Genomic DNA, 22,926 nt, shown 5'->3' with positions numbered 1-22,926 from the left:
TTTGCCTTTATAAATCTCAAACAAGTCACATCTGATGAATACTAACATAGTCATATACAGTGCACTGTGGTCCCTGAGGAGACCCTTTCTCTTGATTTTAGGGAGCATTTTCCAAGTTGTGTAGAAAACCTCTCTCCAGGCCCCTTTGGCTTTTAACTATTGGCGTGTGTTGGTAGCTTTAGGCAGAAAACTTGTTCATCCTGACCAGGGTTTTCAGAGACATTCCACAGGTACAGCTCTGTTTCACAGTCTCAGTGATGCTCTGAGCTTTTTCAGAGACTGCTAGACTTGCCAGTCTGTTGAGGGCTCCTTTTTTTCCTGTAAGCCCAAAGACCCTTCCATAAGGCTTCACTCAAGGCATTACTCTGCTGTGGTCCAATGCCTCAATCAACACTCTTACAAAGAGAAGAAGAGGGCATGGAAATTGCATAACATTCTCTAGTCTTGGAATGCACCCTTCAGTCTTTGGACAGGACCTATAGAAGGGCCTTTCTTCTGCAAGACTACTTTAATGTAATTTCTAAGTTCCTGACCTGACTAGAAAGATGCTACCTATGTTCAAATGCTCTTATACAAAAACAGATGCTAGACTATACATCTGGATCCCTCAAATATGGCCTATTCCATCTCTTTCTCCTGATTTTGTTCCACATTCCACTTCAAAATTCCAACACTATTAGGAAAATTTGTCAGCCTACCTGATCCTGCTCTCAAAGGTCATACATATAGATGAAGGTAGGTAATTGTAGTCTTCTACATCCACAAACAGAATGGTGTGAGACCTTCTCAAAGTGTCCAGAGATGGTCCATCTCTGGTTTTAAAGCAGCAGTGAATGCTACAGTCATTACCTGTGGCAGAATCAAAGCAGCATTGCAGATTTCCACTGCCTTAATCTCTACTAGTGAATTGTTATCTGAGTGCTGTAATAAGAGTAATCTGTTTTAAGATTTCATCTTGTTTCCTTTATGTCAGAAAAATTCTTATGTTTATATTAGGAATTTGGTTTTAAACACATTGTCATTGGCTATACCTACCAGAAGAGAAATATTTATTTTAGCTTTCGTCTGGGTAGGTTATCAAGCAACCTGTTACCTTGTGGCCAGTACACAGATTACGCTTAAAAACTTAATGCATTCTACCATTCATTTGCTAGTGAGGTGTGGTGGTCTGACAAACTTGTTTATAGGGAAAAGGAGACAAGTTAGAACACTAACTGTAAAATGTGTTTTCAAGACATTTTAATCACCTTTAATTTCCATATACTTTTTTGATTTTAAGTTATTCAATTCTATGCCAGCTTATTCAGTCCAAAAGCAGCAGGTGCACAGGATACTGCAATACAGTAGGGATTTACCTGTGTTGCAGCCACAGCCTCTGAAAGGACTGCAACATTATCAACAGCTAAACAAGTCCTCATCCAGAACATAAACTTCCTTTCCTGTCCCCTTGCAAACACATGGCAGAGCATGCAGAAAACTACTCCATTTACTACATGCTGTACTTTATACTCCTTTGATATCTCTGCATCATAAGATGATCATTCTCCAAGTTGCACTAAACCTGGTTGGACACTGAATTTGAAAAGCAGTTTTCAGTGGGGAAGCAGAGTAATTCCCTGCCAGAGGAGCAGTTTTTGCTAAGAAATTGTGTCCCGGTAGTATTTAGAAGATAAAAGTTTTATGTTTGAAAGTAGGCAAAGCACTGGAAAAACTCTATGATCTATAATGAACTCCACCAAATTGACAAAAATGTTAGATTGCACTTTGCAACACTATGCAGGAAGTCCCAAGACTAATTAGTTTCTCTTTTTTATACAATTGCATTTTCACAAATTGTTCTTGCTGTCACAGCTGGCCTTGGGACTATTTACTTTTTTTTTGCAAGCATTTGGACTATCATTCATGTTGAGAGATAGCTATATTCCTTGCACACAAATACCAAAGGAAATTATCACAATCTGAGAAGCTTCAGCTCCTGAGGCTTATTTTAATTATAATAGGTATAGCAAAACAATTCTTAGGATTGACTTTTTTTTCCCTGTAATTGTGGGATCAGCAATGGTCATATTCAGAATTTTTAAATTTTGACTTTTGAATTTTCCTCTTCCTGTTTACCTCTTTTAAAACCCCTTTTACATATTTTTAATGGTATTAATTAATAGTTTATGTGGCAGTTTGTTAGTATTTTCAAAATATATATAAATTCATCTGAAGTTGTCAGGCATCTTTTGCAGCATCATGGTGTGAAAAATTATTAAGTTCTCTGAATTATTTTCCTGCAGGAATATCTATCCTACAATGTGTATGAAAATAAAAATAACATCTATTTTCTGTCCTCTCATACCAAGAAAAACAAAGGATAGGAAATGTTGCCTTACTAATTACCTTTCTGAAGGAAACCAGTTCTCTCTGAAGTGATGGTTCATGAGAGCTTCTCAGATCTAAGCAACATCTCATCAGTGTAATTCCAATGAAAAAAAAAATCTAGGTCATTAATTTTTCCCCCACCATTAATTCATCTTTTTCTATCAATGAGTATAATAGAATTTATATTAAGAATATATCTATTTCTAACCTTTACAAATTTGCATGATTTTCCTTCCTTTTAAAAAAAAAGATTCTTTCTCCTTCCCCTCTCATTTCTACTTTGTTTTTATTTCTGTTCCTCCCATAACCTGCTCCATTTCCATCATCTTATTTTTCCAGCCTCCTTTAAGACCGCATCACAGTCTTTCAGGCTAACCTCCAAGGTAAGATGCTTTTCAAAAAGCAGAACTCCAGATGATGCTATTTTCCACAAGATGCACCTGGAGAAGCTGGCAGCCCATGGCATGGCTGGGTGCACTCTTCACTAGGTAAAAACCTGGCTTTACTCTTCACTAGGTAAAAACCTGTGACTGGGCCTAGGGAATGGTTGTGAAAGGTTGCATCAGGGGGATGGCCTGCCACAAGTGGAATTCCCCAGGGATCTCTGTTGTTTGATATCTTTAACAATGACCTGGACAAGGGGATGGAGTACACCCTCAACCAGTTTGCAGAAAAAAACCAAGCTGACTGGGAGTGTTGATCTGTTAGAGGGTAGGCAGGCTTTGCAGAGGGATCTGGGCAGGCAGGATCGATGGGCCAAAGCCAGCTTCATGAGGTTCAACAAGGTGAAGTGCCAGGTCCTGCACTTTGGCCACAACAGCCTCATGCAGCTCCACAACATGGGGGAAGAGTGGCTGGAAAGCTGCCAGTGGAAAAGGACATGGCAGGGCTGGTAGACAACTGGCTGAGCACAATCTAGGAGTGTGTCCAGGTGGCCAATGTCATCCTGGCCTGGACCAGCAATAGTGTGGCCAGCAGGAGCAGGGCAGTGATCATCATCCTGTACTCAGCACTGCTGAGGCCACACCTCAAATCCTGTGTCCAGCTTTGGATCTCTCAATGCAAGAAGGACATTGAGGTGCTGGAGCATGTCCAGAGAAGGGCAGCAGAGCTGGTGAAGGGTCTGGAGCAGCTGAGGGAGCTGGGGTTGTTTAGCCTGGAGGCTAGAGAGGCTCAGGGGAGACCTTATTGCTCTACAACTGCCAGAGAGGAGACTGTAGCTAGGTGGAGGTCAGTCCCTTTTCCCAGGCAACCACCAACAGGACAAGAGGAAATGGTCTCAAGCTGCACCAGGTGAGGTTCAGGTTGGAGATCAGGAAGAATTTTTTTCACTGAAGGGGTTGTCAAGTCACCATCCCTGAGGGTATTTAGAAGAAATGCAGATGTGGCACTTGGGGACATGATTCACTGATGGCCAGTGCTGGGTTAATATTTGGACTCTGTTCTTACCTACACAATTTGAAATTTAATTTAACTGTGTTTTATTTCATTTTTCAGTCTTAGAGAACAGGGAGCTTTTCTGAGAAAATTGAGAGAATAGAATATTGTATGTCTCTCAGCCTCTCACAAACTGTGCAATGACTCTAATACTTGAAATCTCTTAGCAATTTTAGGCTTTGAAATTCAAATAACTACTCTCTTCTACAGAATCCTGAACTGCAAAATGTCCTGGTATCACACTGAGATGATCTGCTTTGCTAGGATGGTTAGCATCTAAACAGAGAAAATAACCAGTGCTGACCGACACAACCCAGTTAGACTTTGCTTAGGTACAGAAGCATGAACACATCTTGTGTAAAGTGAAGCTTAACTTTCTCCTAAGAGGCTTTGATGTCACAGTGAAAAGCACAGAAGGTGAGAAGGTTACATGTCCGAGCCAGGAGAGATGGTTTAGACAGGTAGAGGGATTTACAAAGTTTTCATATGTATCTGAGACAATCTTTCAAAATGTTTCAAAAGTAAAGGCAACAGTCCTACAATATGTAGTGAAAAAACTGTTTCCTACACTTGAGATGAGGCCATAGCACCATGTTATGCATGGTATCCCAGGCAGGTTTCACATCTGGTGTCAGCCTGGCTTTGTTTCCTGGCACTTACTGCTTTCAGTAATATGGCAATGCTGGCAGGTCCTAGACTTCAGGATGGACTCATAATCAGCACAGGCACAGAAATTTGCTTTGAAAACTAAATGCTTGAACATGCTATTACCAAAATATATATATGCAAGCAAGTAAGTTAATCTGGTATGCAGATCTCCTTGTTAATCAGGATTACTTTATCACTATGCAAGTCAACCCACTGGAGATTTACAAAAATCAAGATGGTAACTCCACCCTGCTGCAGGTGTGTTGAACAAGACAGAAAGTAAAGGCAGAAATTCAGGTGTGGGAAGCAGCAAACAGCTCTTTCCTGGGAGCTACTCCACACAGTATCAGGAGTGAGAGACCACAGTTGCTTAGGACACATACCTGGCTGTAACTCTGGATGGCACCTCTGGCCTGACTGCTGCGGGACGGGAGCTGGGCAGAAGCTGTTTCTCCCAGGGCAAGGGTCTGGTTGCTGTGGTAGCTGGCTGAGTACTGGAAGGATCCTTCAGGTTTGGAATTGAGCTGGAGTGCACTCTGGGAGAGGAGGCTGGGCCCTGTGGGGACAGGATTTGAGAGCAGTCAGAAAGCATCAATGAAAGAGCATACCTGCATCATCTGTCAAGTTAGTCTTGAAATTATCAGATGTATCTGGCTTCAGATTTTCAGAATTTGACTTTTCAGTAATTAAAATACATGCATTACTTTGTTTTCTTACCACTCAGTCATCATGTTCAAACAACAGACCACATTGCTTTCTTTGTAAGAAATGTATCATTTTGACTGGTGAAGAAATTCTATGCCTGAACAAATCCAACCATACTATTTGGTAGAGAACTCCTGCTTTTCAACTCAGAATAGCTGATGAGGGTTTTTCCCCCTAAGGATAAGCCTTGTTTATTTCTCTTAATTATATCCAGTCATTCTGCCTGGGAAATGCTAACTTGTCCCTCCCTGAGCCCCCAGCACATTAGATCTATTGATTCCTGCCACTGTCCTGTACACAGAGTGATGTAATACTTTGGTGCCTGTAGGGATGGATGGCAGCCTTTAAAATATTAATTGCTCTTCTCATCATGCAGGACACGCCCTGATCTCAGTGAATCTTTGATAACTATTTTTCAGCTATCTTATCTTCCCCACCACAGCACTGCATAGCAGGAGAGCCAAGTACAGGCAGCGAGCCTGAACTGGGGCTGCCAGACTGAAGGGCATGTCAGGACCATGAACATTTTCCACAGTTATTTAGTAGCTCTGTGAAACTAAAACATGTCCTAATCTTCATTAGGTTCACCTACAACTGATTTAGCTTACCACATGCACATAACAAATTTCCCAATTTTTCCACACAGGAATCAAGTGCACCTGCAGCAAATTTGAAGATGACACCAAGCTGAGTGGTGCAGTTGCCACACCTGAAGGATGGGATGGCATCCAGAGGGACCTGGACAAGCTTGAAAAGTGGGTGCATGGGAATCTCATGATGTTTAACAAGACCAAGAGCAAGGTGCTGCTCCTGGATCAGGGTAAATCCTGGTATGAACCCAGGCTGGAGGATGAACAGATCCAGAGCAGCCCTGCCCAGGACTTGGGGGTGCTGGAATGGCTGGACATGACCCAGCCATGGGCACTCACAGCCCAGAGAGCCAAACATGTCCTGGGCTGCATCCAAAGCAGTGTGGGCAGCAGGGCCAGGGAGGGGATTCTGCCCCTCTGCTCTGCTCTGGTGAGACCCCACTGCAGTGCTGCATCCAGATCTGAGATCCCAGCACAGGAAGAACATCTGTTGGAGCAAGTCCAGAGGAGGGCCACTAAGTTAAATGGAGCACCTCTCCTGTGATGAAAGGCTAAGAGAATTGGGATTGTTCAGTCTGGAAAAGCAAAGGCTTTAGGGTGATCTAACTGTGGGCTTCCACCACCTGAAGGGAACCTACAAGAAAGATGGAGAGAGACTTTTTATAAGGGCATGTAGTGGCAGCACAATGGCTTTACATTGACAGAGTAGCTTTAAATTAGCAGTTAGGAAGAAAATCTTCCCTGTGGTGTGAGGCTATGGCACAAGTTGTCCAGAGAAGATGTGGATAACTCATCTCTGTTAGTGTTCAAGGCCAGGTGGGATGGAGCCCTGATCAACCCGGTCTAGATGGAGATGTCCCGATCCACAGCTGTGGGGCTGGAACGAGATGAGCCTAAAGATCCTTTCTGACCCAAGCCATTCTGTCATTCTATACACAGAGAGCTACATTAAAGAATACACACTTAATCCTCTCTCTGTCTTCACTGATATTAGTCTCTTTCAGTGTCTGGGCCCAGGAAGTGAAATACAAGAGGAGGAAAAAGGGTTATACCTTGGCCATTGCACAGGTTACCTTCAACCCAACAGCTGTCATGTGTAGCACACTCAGTGGCTCCACAGGGCTGACAGGTTCATCCTTTGATTAGCACTAACAAGCTCCTGAGAGCACAGAAGGTGACACAAGCCTTAAGAGATGTGAAATGATTACAGTGATTTTGCTCCTACAGAACATGTGGTAAGTTCAGTTTTAAACAGCCTCACAATGGAAAAATTCCAATGAATTTACCAGAAATAACATCCAGTACATTCCTGATACAAAGGCAGTTTTTATGACCTTTAAATCTTTGCTATGAGGATGTAAAGCTGTTCCAAAAAGATTTCCACTTAGCAAACGTGCAAACAACCCCACCCCCGAATTACACAGAGAGTATTTTTTCCTCTAGCCCATTTCTCAGAAATGGCAGAACCATTAGAACTGCTATTTTCTAAATCCAACCTGGACTGCTCGTATCATAAACAAATCGTAGTAGGCTATGTAAAGAGGAAGTGCTCCCATCTAAATGCAGACTGGGATTTTGACACTATTTTACACATCAACACAATTTATACTGCAAAATCAATGGCATTCATCAGAACATTCGAGATCCAGGACAAATTTAGAATGTAAGTTCTGGTCCCTGGATTTTCCTTACAAGTACAGGAGGTAGAGCCCTGTGTATGCTGTAAGGCCAGTAAAAATGTATCACATCCACAGGAGAGCTGAATTTAATCCTCTATGGGTGCTTATAAATCCAGCCTTTGGTACTTTCCATTCCCTGGCTCTGAAAATAGGGTTTATTTAGCTTTTCCATTTAACTGGTTTTGTTGCAAAATTTCTTCTTTAATGAAAGAAATACTTTCACAGTTTTGGTTTTTTTTTTAATTTTAAGAGCATAAAGAAAATACATGCTTAGTTCTAAAAAGATCTGTAGGGTTTATTTGAATCTTTTGGATTTTGAATTTTCACTGATAATTTTTCTGTGATCAAGTGATGAACAAGATCAAGTTCAGAAATTTCACAAAGGCATAAGTTTCCCATGAGAAGCAAGTTGCAAAAAGAAAGAATTTTTTGTGCATGAAAGTGTTTGTACTCATTCTGAAAGTAATTATGCTGTGACATTTCTAAAGCTTAAATAATGATTAAACTATCACATGCTATGAATGCAATATGTTTAAATTTTCATTGCATCTGGCTTTCAAGTGCTGCTTTCATATTACTGTGGCTCACTAGGGGATTTACATTGCCAGCTAGAAACACATACATGGGTTCCCTGCACCATTTAGTTTAAACACTTCCATGCACTTAAAGAAACTTATCCAACCTCTTAAAAAAAGAATGTAAAAAGTTTGGCACACATAGTTTGAAGTTCACTAAAATACTGGTTTTATTTAGCAGTTTGTATTTTTTACCTTAACAAGCAGTAATGAACAATTAAAATGAACATATATTTCAATAATTACAAAGTAATTTCAGAGAGACAGATATATATTTTAAATAAGCCTAGAATTTTAAATAAGCCCAAGCAAGTGTAGAATAGAGTAGTGGTTGCTCACCTTTAAATAGCAAAGCCCTAAATCAAGCATACAAACTAGAAGATACATTTGAGACCAATTAAAGTGACCATGAGGAAACACAAGTTTGTTTTTTAGGGACTGCAAGCAGTCCCGCCTTGTCTGATATGAAAAAGATGCATTGCTTTTCTCATTAACATTCTTGAGATTTTAATCTGAAGGTAAAACCAAATCTTCTAAAGAGCCTGCAGTTTACTCAGAAGAGAAGTTTGTTTGTGTCCTGTACACTGATGGCTCTTGACAATAATCTATCATTTCTTCCAGGCAAGAATTTAAACTCCGTTCATCCAACTGTTTTTCATTTGCTTTCAGAAGAGTTAAGGCAGCTGGAAATTCTCAATTTTGAGCTATGCACTGGAAATCACTAGTTAACTGCTAGCACAATTCAGTCTTACTGGTTCCCTTAATGAGACATAATTACTGCAATTGTTCAATTTAAAACAACACTTCAGGCTTCATAAGATTTGGTGTAGCAGATATCAATGATCTGTGGTATTGCTTTAAAATTTTGTACTGTTTGGTTTCCATTTGAGTCTATGGGGAAGACATAAATACCTGTTCTCCCTTATGTTTTCACCACCACATTAAAAAAAAGAAAAATTCCTTGTGAAAGAATATTGATGTTGGATTATTCAGGGTTGATAGTACCAATTTTTCACTGATTCAGTTTGTGCCACGCTCCTCCTTTATTAAAATGGTAGAGGTAAGAGTGAAAATTCAGGAAACTGAGTCAGAGCCATCATACTGCAAGAGACACCTCTGTGGACTGACTTCAAATGATAGAGCAGGTTAGAGCAATCAACTCTTTAACTTGTCTCCAGTTTGGGGGACAGATACTGTGTCGCAGACATCTTTTCATTAAAAATCTTTTCTTAGGATTTTTCTTCCTGAGAAGCTGAGAGGCTTCAGGAACAAAATGTAAACAATGGTTATCTGCTGCTGTGGAATGCAACAGGTGCATCTGTGATTGGCTCATCTTGGATGTTTATAATTAATGGCCCAGTTTGCTTGGACTCTCTGTCCGAGACACAAACCTTTATTATTCATTCCTTTCTATTCTTAGCTTAGCTAGCCTTCTGAGATGAAACTTTTCCTTCTATTCTTTTTAGTGTAGTTTTGATGTAATGTATATCATAAAATAATAAATCAAGCCTTCTGAAACACAGAGTCAACATTCTCATCTCATCCCTCACCTGAAAACCCCTGTGAACACCGTCACAATACTGCAGACAATACCTTCCTCTTCCTCTTATCCTTGAGCAGAGCAGTGTGCAAGCCTCCCTAGGTTGCTCACCTTGGCCTCTGTAACCCAGCTCAGAAAGGAGCTGGAAGGAGAGTGAGAAGGTGGTGTCTTGCTTGGGACACAAAGTGCAGTTAAGTGGGGGAAAGCTGCTGGAGCACAGAGAAGACCAGGCAAGAAGAGAACAGATGTAGATGGAGGATATGCTTACATCAGGGAGCCAACCCACAAAGAAACTTCAGAGGTGATGGAGAACAGAGGACTTTTCTAGGATTAGAGAAGGGAAACAGGAATTTCTTCTGTGTTTTAGAAGTCCAGGTGCTGGCAGGCACTGACAGGGTTAGAGGAAAATGACTCTCCCATTCAGGCAGTGAGGAGAGGGGGCTTTGTGTGAAGCCCTTTCCCTTAGTTTATATTACCCACCCCTCTTGCTGCCAGTTATGATGGTTATTATAAGGCTACTATTTTTTGTATTTCAAAACTTACTAGTTTAAGAGATGTGGAGGACCTGAGTGTACTTTGCACACCTCAAGCCAAATGGGGAAGAGGAGCAGAGGCAGTGCTCTCTTACTAAAGAGAGCAGCACTGAAGCCCATATTTGCCATCTTCCTGCCACACTGCATTTGCCAAAGCAGTCTGACAGTGCACTGACCAGCCTGGTTCTGGGCACTGAGAACTCTGCATTGGCCATCAGTAACCTGGTGAGCTCCAGGCTCCAGACAAACCACAGCAGAGGGAGCTTCCACAGCAGCTCGTGCTTCTGCCACGGGCAACTGGGGGAAGCAGGAGGCCACAGCTGCGGGATGAGCTCCATGGTGCAGCTGGGGCTGAGCTGTGCCCCCTGGCCTGGGAGGGACAGGGATCTGCACTGGCAGGATTCCTGCAGGGGTCACTGCTTTTCCTTGTAAAAATACCATGCACAATGCTGCAATAAGGTGCAGTGTAGCTATTTAAAAACCAAACTAAGGAAGTGAGTGGTCTTAAATGATGAGACTATTATTAATTCAAGGACCTCACAGTAGGAGTTGATTAGGGGAAGCAAGTGATGCAAAGAATCCAGGCTACTATTATAATTCATGACTGGGTCAAAAGTGAAGAAAAAAAATGAAATTATGAAAACATTTGTCTTTTTAATTTTCAAGAGCAATATTTTCTTTGAAAATAAAATATCTTGCCTGTTATTTCTGCTCTCTTCAGACCATGTCCTCTTCCTTCTTACATCATTCAGGGTAAAAAAAGCAGAAATCAAACCAAGGAAACAAAATCACAACCTAAAAATTAAATTTTTAATTTATGTTTTAAATAAATTATTCTTGAATGGCAAGTGTTGGCAAGCAAAGCTATTTTAAATAGCAGAAAAACAAAATACTAAGATACTTCCCAGTACCTGCTTATACTGTTCCAGCTAAAAAATAACCAAATCAAACCTAAACCAACAAAGACCAAAGTGCATCAACACATTGAATTTTGATCCAATGAAAGGTCATTAATGCTGACTGAAGCTACATTGAAAGATTACAAAAAATAGGCATCAGCACCAACAGTTGTTGAAAAGACAGGAATCTTGTTTGGGAGTCAGGGCTGGTGAGTCATTAAATGCTTTCTTCCCTTTCAGTGTAGGGTAAGAACTTGTCTAGTGACCACGTAAGTAGCAGAGCTCACCTGAATCATACCCCATGGTGGTCATAAGCAGAAGAGTATCTCATATAAGAAAGCCAGTAGGAACTTGGGCTCCAAGGAGCTTACCAGTGTCAGAAGATAAGCAATTTTCTAAGTTCTGAGAGATTTATTCAGTACATTAACACTGATTAGAGATAGGGGGCAATGAAGCTCATCCTATTAAATTTGTAATATTTCTAATACTACCAGATCACGAGCAAGATTTTAAAAACAAACACATGATGGAATCATAGAATTGCTAAGGTTGAAAAAGACTCCAGGATCATAGAGTCCAACCTTTGACTGAACACCACTTTATCAACTAAACCACAGCACTAAATGCCACTTCCAGTCATTCCTTGAAAACTTCCAGGGATCGTGACTCCACCACCTCCCTGAGAAGCTCCTTCCAATGCTTCCAACCACCCCTTCAGTGAAAAAAATTCTTCCTGATCTCCAACCTGAACCTCACCTGGTGCAGCTTGAGACCATTTCCTCTTGTCCTGTTGGTGGTTGCCTGGGAAAAGGGACTGACCTCCACCTAGCTACAGTCTCCTCTCTGGCAGTTGTAGAGCAATAAGGTCTCCCCTGAGCCTCTCTAGCCTCCAGGCTAAACAACCCCAGCTCCCTCAGCTGCTCCAGACCCTTCACCAGCTCTGCTGCCCTTCTCTGGACATGCTCCAGCACCTCAATGTCCTTCTTGCTTTGAGAGATCCAAAGCTGGACACAGGATTTGAGGTGTGGCCTCAGCAGTGCTGAGTACAGGATGATGATCACTGCCCTGCTCCTGCTGGCCACACTATTGCTGGTCCAGGCCAGGATGACATTGGCCACCTGGACACACTCCTAGATTGTGCTCAGCCAGTTGTCTACCAGCCCTGCCATGTCCTTTTCCACTGGCAGCTTTCCAGCCACTCTTCCCCCATGTTGTGGAGCTGCATGAGGCTGTTGTGGCCAAAGTGCAGGACCTGGCACTTCACCTTGTTGAACCTCATGAAGCTGGCTTTGGCCCATCAATCCTGCCTGCCCAGATCCCTCTGCAAAGCCTGCCTACCCTCTAACAGATCAACACTCCTGCCCAACTTGTTAACCAAGAACTTGTTGAGGGTGCACTCCATCCCCTGGTCCAGATTGTTGATAAAGGTATTAAATAGGACTGGCTCCAATCCTGGCCACAACTGACAGGCCACCAAGTGGATGCAGCACCATTCACCACCACTCTTAGGGTCTCCAGTTTTCCCAGGAGAATGCTGTGGGCAAAAGCTTTTCTGAAGTCCAGGGAGATTAAATCCACAGTCTTTCCCTCATAATCAAGGCAGGTCACCTGGTCATAGAAGGAGATCAGGTTGGTGAAGAGGACTTGCCTTTCCTAAACCTGATCCTGACTGGGCCTGATCCCCTGATTGTCCAGTATGTGCCATGTGATCACACTCATGAAAATCTGTTCCATAGTTTTCCCCAGCACCGAGGTTGAGCTGACAGCCGTGTAGTTCCTCCTTCCAACACTTCTTGTAGACAGGCATCACATCTGCCATCCTCCTGTTGTCTGGGACCTCCCTGGTCAACCATCATGATAACTGATGGTAAATTATGGAGAGCGACTTGGGGAGCTCTGCCAACTCCCTCAGCATCCTCTGGTGAATCCCATCCTGCCCCATACAGACTTGTGAGTGTCCAAGTGGCACAACACGTCACTCACAACTTCCTCCTGCATTGCAGGAAGTCTGTTCTGCTCTCCATGCCTGTCTACCAGCTCAGGGGTCTGGCTGTTCTGAGGATAACTGGTCTTTCTGATAAAGACTCAGGCAAAGAAGACATTAAATACCTCAGACTTGTTCCCCCTCCTGCCCAAATCCAATAATGACATTGGCAATGTTCTCCCTCCTGCCCAAATCCAATAATGGATGGAGATTTTCCTTGGCCCTCCTTTTGTTGTTAATGTATTTATATAAACACATTTTATTATCTTTCACAGCAGTTAACAGATTGAGTTCTAGTGAGCTTTTGCCTTTCTCATTTTCTCTCTGCATGACCAAATGACATCTTTGTAGTCTTCCTGAGTTGCCTACCCCTTCTTCCAAAGGTCATAAACTCTTCTTTTCCACCTAAGTTCCAGCAAAAGCTCCCTCTTCAGCCAGGCCAGTCTTCTTCCCCATCAGCTCATCTTATGGCATGTAAGGATGGCCTACTCCTGTGCCATTAAGATTTCTTTCCTAAAGTGTGTCTGGCCTAGCAGGACCCCTTTTTTCCTAAGGACAATTTCCCAAGGGAAAGTCTGATAAGATTTAAGTACAATCAGTACTTGTTATACATATTTAAACTACAGGAGAGCAAGTTAAGGTTGCAGGGGTGTGGATTAACTCTATTACACACTCAAAAATCTTTACAGTTTTTCTGTCACATTGTAGCACCATTGCTGTGTCACAAAGCTAAATACTCATATAAATGGGAGTTTCTTGTAAAGGAGGAACTCCTAAAAAGAAACAACAGAAATTGCTCTCTTGGGGATATCAATGACAATCTATCTCTACTGTCTGCCTGTCAAACATCTGAAAAGTTGCTCCCATTTCCTAATCCTTAGACCACAGTATCTTAGGGAATACTTCAAACACTTTAGCTTCACAGCATCTAACAATTCAAGATAATACTATTGCAATAGTATGGTCAATCTTTAAAACAAACAAACAAAACAAATAAAAAGGCTGATTTATGAAACAGGATTAATATATTACAATACAGAGCAGAATTTAGTGTAGAACAAGTATTCAGTAATACGTTATCTGGTAGTTTTTCCATTAGAAAATAAATATCAGATAACGACAAGTTACATACAGCACTATATTATTGCAAAATAATGGTATGATTAATTCAGTATTCAAAATCTATGCAATAATTACCTCTGAATTGGCTAAAATAATTACAGTACAAACAACAGAAACATCTACCTAGTCACCCTCTGTGAAGTAATTGCATGCTTGTTACCTGAGTTTTTCATATAAAGTTACAAACAAAAATAGCAGGCAAGTGAAAGGAGAAGGTTTTTTCTTCTTGAGATTTAAAGTCAGTTGGCTTCCCATTTGCTTCTCCCAGTAAGAACTACTATTGTGCTATACATCTCCATTTGGTCAGTCATCTATTACGATGCCAGTTCTAATTGACAAAGGAAATAGACCAAAACGTGCTTGAACGACCATTTAATTAGCTCCCATACCAATTATAAACAACACTTCACTCACCTTCGATCAACTGACAAAAGTAGTAATGATAAATTATAGAGTAAGTGTAAATAAAGTGTTTTTAATTAGTGTAATTAATCACTTCACACATTCTTCAACCTGCTTTGCTCATTTGGATAACAGTTGAAAGAAAAACACCAGCAAAACTCCTTTAATGTCCTTTAAACATTCATTTACAGAGTTAATAGGTTGAGGTGCCTCACATCCCATCCAGAGGAGCCACCTCCTAACTGTTAGTATATGCCTAATTAAGGATCTCAAATACCAAAAAGTCATCACTTACTTGTTTCTTCTGCCTCCCAGGTCATTTAGTTTGAGTGCAAAAAATCAATTCCTACCCTACAACCTACTTTTTTTATAAGTTCATTAAAGTGTCTGCACTCCGACCAAGCAGTTGCCGACCCCTCCTAAAGCTGAGTTCTATTTGTTGCCCAGTTTTGTAAAGGAATGGATAATTTAAAAAGAACAGTATAACAAGAGAGAGTTTCTGATGTTAACCTCCTGATGTCCTTCCACAGTATCTGATATTAGAGAAGAGGTGATGATAGTTAATGACAAGGTGGACAGACTATTCCAAGTGATACTAAATTCCTTGGCATCTCACTAGTACATTCTGGTTTCTAAGTCCTGCTCCCAGAATTAAACAGCTCCATCTGGAATGAGGAGTGAACTTTCCTTCCGAATCAGAAGGGTAGAGAACACTTATTTGTCTGTTTTAACCCCCTCCGTTGCCCTGTGTCCTATTTTTGAGGTCATCTGAAACATTCTTTGAAGAAACTCTCTCTGTTGCCAAGATGATTTCGGATGGTTTTGGAAGTGGAGGAATTGAGTGAGCAGAAGGGAGGCCCTGCAGGTACCACAGAGGGTGGCAAAAAGCAGTGACAATGCCACACAGGTACAGACCTTCTCCATTTTCTAGTCTCCAGGGAAGTTGTGAGAAATGCAGAGGCATGGGGCAAAAAGTAAAGTCCTTGGGAACTAGATGACAGAACTTTGTGGCAATCATAAAAAGAACACATTTTCTTAATTAGAAAAGGGAGAGATTTAACCAAGGCAAAACTTAAGATCTGCAGTTGGAAACACAACTTGTCAAACAGATTTTGTAGGAAAAGAAGGGTTTTCAAGGCACCTGTTAGTCTGACCTCAAATAGAAGATAAAAAGCAGCTCTCCTATAACAACAGTAATAAATATGGCACCCTTTCTTCCTCCAAATCTTAGACTAGAACTAGAATAGGTCTAGGAAAATATTTCAACATCTACCTCCTAGGAGATATTAAATATTAAATATATCAGTAGCTTTATATTACAAGAAAAAATACCAAGGCTGCAATACAGCAAAGGAATTCCATACCCTAGAAATGAAGAAAGTTGAAGGGCAAAAAAAGGCAGAGGGAGAGCAAGAGGGGGGACACCATCTGCATATTTAAAACGAAGAAATAAATGGTAATACTTTAAATGCTTAATCACAAGCAGCTCTCTTGTTATGAACCAAACACATCTCTTTAGATGAGAGGCAGCAAATCTTAAATGGGTACACTGAAAACAAACCTGTTTTACAAAAAAGGAAAGCAATTTATATGCAATGCCATGCTCTACCAGCATTAAGAGGGCTATGTTCTACCTACAAACACAGAAAAGGTCTTTAGTACTGCTATAGAAGGTATTCTTAGGTACTGGAAAATAGGATTTTGTGGAATGCATTCACAAGAGTAGAGTAAGTTCATTTTTAACCAAGAACTCTATAACTGATATATATATATATATATATATATGGAGAAATTATGCAAAAACTAGGCTGATACCATTATATAAGTGAACAATACAAGGATATCCCTTCTAACTCTCCTGACCTAATTACTATCAGAAAGAAAGATGAGAAACACTTTACTTCAACAGTAATTGAACAGTAAATAAAAAACTAGTTTCATTAGATGCTGTTTATCTTATGCTTTTTGCACAAGGTAACACTTCTGCCAATACTGTAAGAAGAAAACAGGCATCTTCTAGGATTTGAAATAATAATAAATCTCTACTCCAAGGGATAGCAAAGCACCATAAATTGTCCACAAGAAGTAGTAGAAAATTATAAGACTTGAAGGGCATAGGAAAAAAAAAAGCTTTGCATTCCATCCCAACAGTAAATATTTCTTTTTTGATTCCCGGAAGATTTTTTTTAAACCTCATGGAATAAGGTAACATAGCAAAGCTTAAGTAATCCTGACATGATAGGGTAACTTCAGACAGTGTGTATTTTGCTTTTTATACCATATCATGCGTAGCATTACTCCAGAAGTTTGTATGAAATGTAAAACCAGCCAGATCTTCTTTCATAAGCAATACTGGGTAATGTTTGACAGCAGGAAAAATCTGGAGTTCCATTACTAATGAGAGAAATTCCTGAAGATGCTGCAGACCAGGACTGAAATACATGCACTGAGCAAGAATAGATCTATACATATTTAAGCTCAGAATACAGAAGCTGGCCTCGTCTTTGTTTTTCTTCTGTTTGTTTGTTTTGGGTTTTTAACAGAAAATCTATCCTCAACTGAGTTTAAAACCAAGGATAACCGTACTAATGCAAGTTTTTAATTGACCCCAAGATTAAACCAATTTTTTTGGTAGAAGATTAATCATATTTTATGAAATTATTTGCTAAACCCTGCAGATATCGAAATCAGTCTCTGAACAAGATAATTTATCATTGGCCATTAGGACAATGAGCTTTATTGGAGCAATAGATAGACACAATAGAAAAACAAGATGGGCAGCAAGGATGATAACTAAATTACATTTCTGCATTACAGAAGACTCAAAGAGGAAAAATAATATCCTCAAGCCTTTCTGATGCTGCTTCTGTGACACTGTGCAACACTAGGAGTGGTAGAACACTTCAGTGTAACAGAAGCATGCTCTCTATTAAAATATCACTGTGGAACCACAGGAGAACAGTACCTGAGTGGGGCTCCTTCATGGGATTAGATACATTTGTGAATGTGACCAGAAGAAGAAACTTGTGTACAGAAAGAGGCACTGCATGTTGCAACACAGACAGGAAACTCCAACTCAGAAGGAACTGCCATCTTTCCATTTGAGAAACATTGGGTTTTGGCATTAAAAACTGTCATTTTTTAATTTGTGTTTTCATTATCAGTGTCCCATTTTTAAAGGAATAGCTATATTTAAAATGGTGCGTGGGCTTTGTTTACAGGAACAAAAAGGGCTGACTACTTTAAGAACATATTTTGGATTATTAAATCCTAATTTTTGGAAGTGTTTTCTACCTATGAAAACCAGCTGTGAGCATCAAGTGTTTCTAGTCATTCTCTGTGCCTAAGCACAGCCTAAAACTGCCATCAATAGTACTTAACTAATGTGTTCCTTTTTTATTACTAGGAAATACAATCAGATGTTTATAGACATCCCACAAACATGATGCACATGGAAGCTGAATGCATTATCTGGAAAGAAAACCAACAGAAAAATCTCCTCTGATAGACCTAAATTAGACTGCTGGAAAAAAAAGAAAGCGCCCAACAGCTTCTGATTATAAAAGCCTATAAAACCCCTCACAGATATATGGATCTAATACAAAAAATATCAGCAGATCTATTGCACTATTATGTTGTTCTATGAACTTAACTACTAGCACAAAACAGGTTTCCTCTTCTTGTGCAAAGCAGAACTCCATTTTTTCCAGACCTTTGACAGGCTTAAATCCTGAATCTTTTCTGTCCACAAAAGAAAATGACTATTTGGTCTCTGAGGTGAGGCAGTTCAGAATGTGTTTAGCTCTGCTGCAGAAGTCAATTAAAAAGTAAGTCAAAAAGGTCAAAATTTTATTACGATCTTTTTCATCTGCCAAAACCTCCTCTGCCATAAACCAGAAAGTATACCCTTCTGCTTTCTTTCTCTGTGTCCACACAAATGTGCACCATTCTCTGCTCTCACACTGTCCTGAGAAAATGCATTTCTCCATTTATAGGCCAGAATGGAAAAAACGGAAGCAGCTCCCTAATCTGCGTTAGCACAAAAGTCACAAAAATCCTACTTGATTGAGAGCTGTGTAAACTGCATGTAGCACAACAGAAATCAAACCCAAATCCATACCTGCCAAAATTTTATCTTCCACATACATCATTTCCCATAGGCTAACAAGCCAACTACCTCTTTTTTCAGGGCTGCCTCTCCACAATGCTTATGCTCACAAGCTGGCATCAGCAGATCCCAGAATTATGCGGCTCTTGGCACTCCTGACTGAGCCGAGTGTGCAGGCACTGGCACTGCCCCTGAGGCAGGAGCGGGGTGAGTGGTTGATCAGTCTGTCGTGGGGATGTGGGTGCGTTTGTTTCCTGGCCCATACTACAGGCACAATATTTACTGATGTTCTTTTGCGCTCTGGGTTCGCATGCCAAGAGCCTTTCTTTGTTCTGCTCCTACAGATGCTACTATAAGTCACTGTCATTTCCTAACGAGTCTCAGTAGCTGCTTCCTGCTGTGGATGAGGAAACACCTGGTTGCCTGTAAAGGATTTGTGTTTGACACAGGACTAAGCATTACAAACTGATCATTACCTCCTATCCATCTTTGACATTGCCACTAATTGTTCCTGCTGTCCTCGTCTTGACTCTCATCTTTCCATTTCCCCCCTCCATGTATGTTTTACCTGCTGTTACTGCCTTTTTTTTTTTTTTTTTACTCTTCTGTACTACAGTACTAAAACTAGATTGTAAGGGGTTGTTTTCCTTAGGCATGGATTTTAAGTCAGTTGCACAGCATTAAATGACACCAGCTACCAAAATCAGATTTGTCACAGGACAAGTTCAGAGATATAAAGTAGTATTGTGATATCAGTATGGAATTTGTATATAAACACAGTTTCATCTTGCAGATATAAGTAAACTCCAAGAAAATCCATGTTACAGGTCACAGCACATTGAAACAAAAATTCAGCCTGTAGGCTGCTGTGCAGAAATTGAGGGAAATTAGAAATTCATTAGTTGCAATGTTCTCATAGTGCTACCTCTGACACAGCAATACACAATCTGGGTTTGCTTCTAGTTAATGGGAAAGCATGTGAAAAGTCAGGAGGGCAAGGTCACTTATATGCAGAAAATGTGTGTGGGTTTTGGGGAGTTTTGATGGATTTTTTTTTTTCTCTGAGGATGAATGATCATCTGTTTTGGGGACAAGCACTGAGGCTTTATTGCATGACATGTGAAAAAATAAAAGATAAAGGAAGAAGATAAAAGAAAAGATGTGAATTAAACAAGAAAGGATGCAAAAGACAAGGATGTGGTAAGACAGAAATGGGTGGTTTAGGGAAAGATGGTGCACTAAGAAAAGGCAAGAGAGCACAGGAAGGTAGAAGGCTGGATGTTATGATGGTGTGAGTGTCTCCAGCTGGAGAACTTCCTGAGGAGAGGAAATTGCAAGAGGCAGCCTGCAGAAGTTCAGGTCAAACAATAAGGGCATGTACTGAGCTATAAGTTTTGAACAACACTTCTGCCAGTAGCTTCTAGTGCTTTCCCCCTAGAAGCCTGTAAATTCACCCAGGCACCTACCAATCTGCGGAAGGGCAGCAGAAGAATTGAGATGATTGAAGCCCTGCACAGGAGGGTGCCCACAGCAACTTCTGTACCACCTCTGAGGAAACCAGGGAGAGCATAAACTGCTTCCCTGAACACTGATGGTCCATTCAGCCTTCACCAGGTTTCCTGCTTGCAACAATCACACATGAACTTGAAGACAGGCAGCAAACCAAAGAGTAACTGGACCTGAGTCCATCCTGAAGTAGACACCAAAGTCTGTCAGGAATACTGGTGGTGAAAGCCCATACTGTGACTCTACTCCTAAGGCTGTTCTCCTGCCTGCATAAGGGAAGCAGCCAAAAAGGAAAACTTCCCTCATGCACCTAAAGTAAGAACACTGACATGAATTTACCAGGATGTGATATGTCAGTCGCAAAGATGTGCCTGTTATACCATCCTGATACCCAGAAGGGCAGAGGTGATGTAGCACTGCATGGCAGTGTTTGAGCTACATCTCTTCTTCTGGGCCTATTCTGAATGCCTTTGAGCTCTGCCTGTTACAGAGAAGGAAAATATTCAATAGAGTCCAAGCTAAGGATGCTTAGTGCTGGTGGAGCATTTCCTGAGGCAGCACTGGCTGTAAACACTGCTGCTGAGATGTAAGAGCTGGCTCTCAGCAGCACTAGAGCCGACTTCATTTCATCAAATCCTAATGTCTTAGTGGGGTGTAGCAATGAATCTACAGGAGCTTTTCATTGTCAGCTATTTGGTAAAGACATTCATCTCCTGCTGAGGATTGCCCCTGGAAAGCAGGTCTCTGTTTGTGATCAGCCAGTGGCTATTACAATGTTAAATGACTGAATTTGTTATTTCATGCTCACACTTAGGGTGACTAGGGCCAAAAAGGGGAGATGGGTAAAGGAAACAATATCTTATCCCCATTTCTAATAAATATACATATTTAACAACTACTTTAAAAGACTGAATTTGACTCACAGTTGAGATGATTCCCTTACAACTTTCTCTGTGATAACATACAATGACACAATGAACAACTGTAAAACCAACCTTTGAAAAATGGTGTTCCCCTTTCAGAGATTTACTCCATTACAGATTGGGCAATGATGACTTTAAAACCCCAAAGTTTTGAAGCGAAGATTGGCCGAAATCTTGTTTTAGAAGATATGAATGGAGTAAAGAGAGGCATCCAAAATGTCCAATTATAAATATTTACCCTAAATATATTACAATCCTGACAGAAGTTTCCCTAAAAAATCAAAATTTCATCAGACTTCATAATCTGAGAGATTTACCTGGAGCTATGAATGCTTGAATCAGACACTGCCAGGTTTGCATTAATGCAGCAGACAGAAAGATAGTGTAGCCTGTGTTAGGCATTTATGCCACTTCTACTCCTAAGACTCTGATCCTGAAATGGAGGAGGGGCATGCATACTTCCTAGGGGTTTTTCAGCTTGGAAACATACTCAAAGAGCACGTGATTTTATTAGTGTGTATGTTTACCAGGAGATCCCACAAGAACACCTCCTTTGTGTGCACAAAGAATGACTAAACTGGATAGCCCTGGCTCTCAGAGCAGATAATGAAATGGAAATAACTTCATCTGTCAAAAACTGTGATGTCCACTGTTGCCAAATTTCATCTCATTGAGCATGTCCAGCCATCTGACAGGTGGCAATTTCACAAAGCAAGAGCTATGGGATGGAAAACAAACATCCTTTTACAGATTCATTGTGTAAATAGAGCCTTTTTGTTTCAATCCATTTACAGTACCTATAATAAAATCAGCTGATAAAAGCTGAAAATCATACAGGTTGAACAAGGAGTGCTTTTTTCAAGCTGGGACAACTTGTTTCCACTGGGTAAGGAGGATCTCTCTTATACAAAAAATTGCTGAAACAAAAGTGAATTAAGAGAATAAATTAAGAGTTTAGCCTACCTTTTCAGCCTGACAATTAGACAGGGGTTTTAAGTGAAATCCACATCTGTCTAATGTGACATCTGTATATAATTTCATGTGGTAAAATGCTCTTGTAACATAATTCATTCTTCAGAGGGAAAAAACCCCAGCATCTAAATGGTACTTCTACCTGTTTGTGCTACATTTGGGACAAATAGTTTCAAATGACTAAAATAGTTAATATATTGTGGGATTGAGACCAGAGTGGTTAACCATTATTTTTCTTCCCTAGAAGAACTTGGACACTCTAAATTGCCTGCATTTCTGTCAATATGTAGCATCTGTGAAGTGCATTATGAAATGGCCTCAGCCAAGAAGATGGCATTATTAAATCTGCATTGTATTTATTCCCTTATCAGTGCTCTGAATTCTGCAATTAATCCTGAGCACCAGGACAACAGGGTCACAGACATAAATAAAAATATGTATCCAGAAAATGTGGGGAAAAAAATTCATCTGGAGTACTGGCAGTGTTGTGTGGGAAAAACTGCAATCCTAATAGAAACTGCTTGTTCTAAAAAAAATTAAAAACTGAAATTAAAAATGAGCATTTAAAAAATATCAAGACAATTAGGAGAACTATCCAGGAAGTTTTTTGATCCATGTCAACGAGAGCCCTGTTCCTACAGTCTGTACTGTTGATTTAGAGAGCAAACAAGGAAGGTTGCCAAATGAAGTGGTGAAGCAAGTGAAAAATAATGAAATTATTCTGTTTCAGTTAGAAACATAAACACCGAAAGCTTCATAAATCCGCCCAATAATCCTTTAAAGACCGGTCCTATGTTTATTTTGTGGAGGCTGAAGCAAAGGAAAAAGTGTGGAAGATTTAAGAACAGATAAATTAAAATTAGAGACTTCTGTATTAGCAGACATTTGAGCCTGTGGTTTAAGCTAGGAAGAAAGTGCCAATGGATTTGCTCAGTA

At 40.5% G+C, this 22,926-nt stretch overlaps 1 protein-coding gene across 7 annotated transcripts in view; it reads right to left on the bottom strand.

The window, feature by feature from the left end:
• Nucleotides 1-22,926, bottom strand: part of CTNND2 (catenin delta 2) — a 637,277-nt gene that overhangs the window by 272,486 nt on the left and 341,865 nt on the right. For all 7 annotated transcript variants that reach the window (XM_054516522.1, XM_036404384.2, XM_036404386.2 and 4 more), the window contains one exon: nt 4,836-5,008. In XM_054516522.1, the coding sequence (XP_054372497.1) occupies nt 4,836-5,008 (173 nt within the window). The remainder of the gene's footprint in view (nt 1-4,835; nt 5,009-22,926) is intronic.

This window comes from Molothrus ater, chromosome 1, assembly GCF_012460135.2.
Source record: "Molothrus ater isolate BHLD 08-10-18 breed brown headed cowbird chromosome 1, BPBGC_Mater_1.1, whole genome shotgun sequence".
NCBI lineage: Eukaryota > Metazoa > Chordata > Aves > Passeriformes > Icteridae > Molothrus > Molothrus ater.
This window is presented reverse-complemented; position numbering and strand designations above follow the sequence as displayed.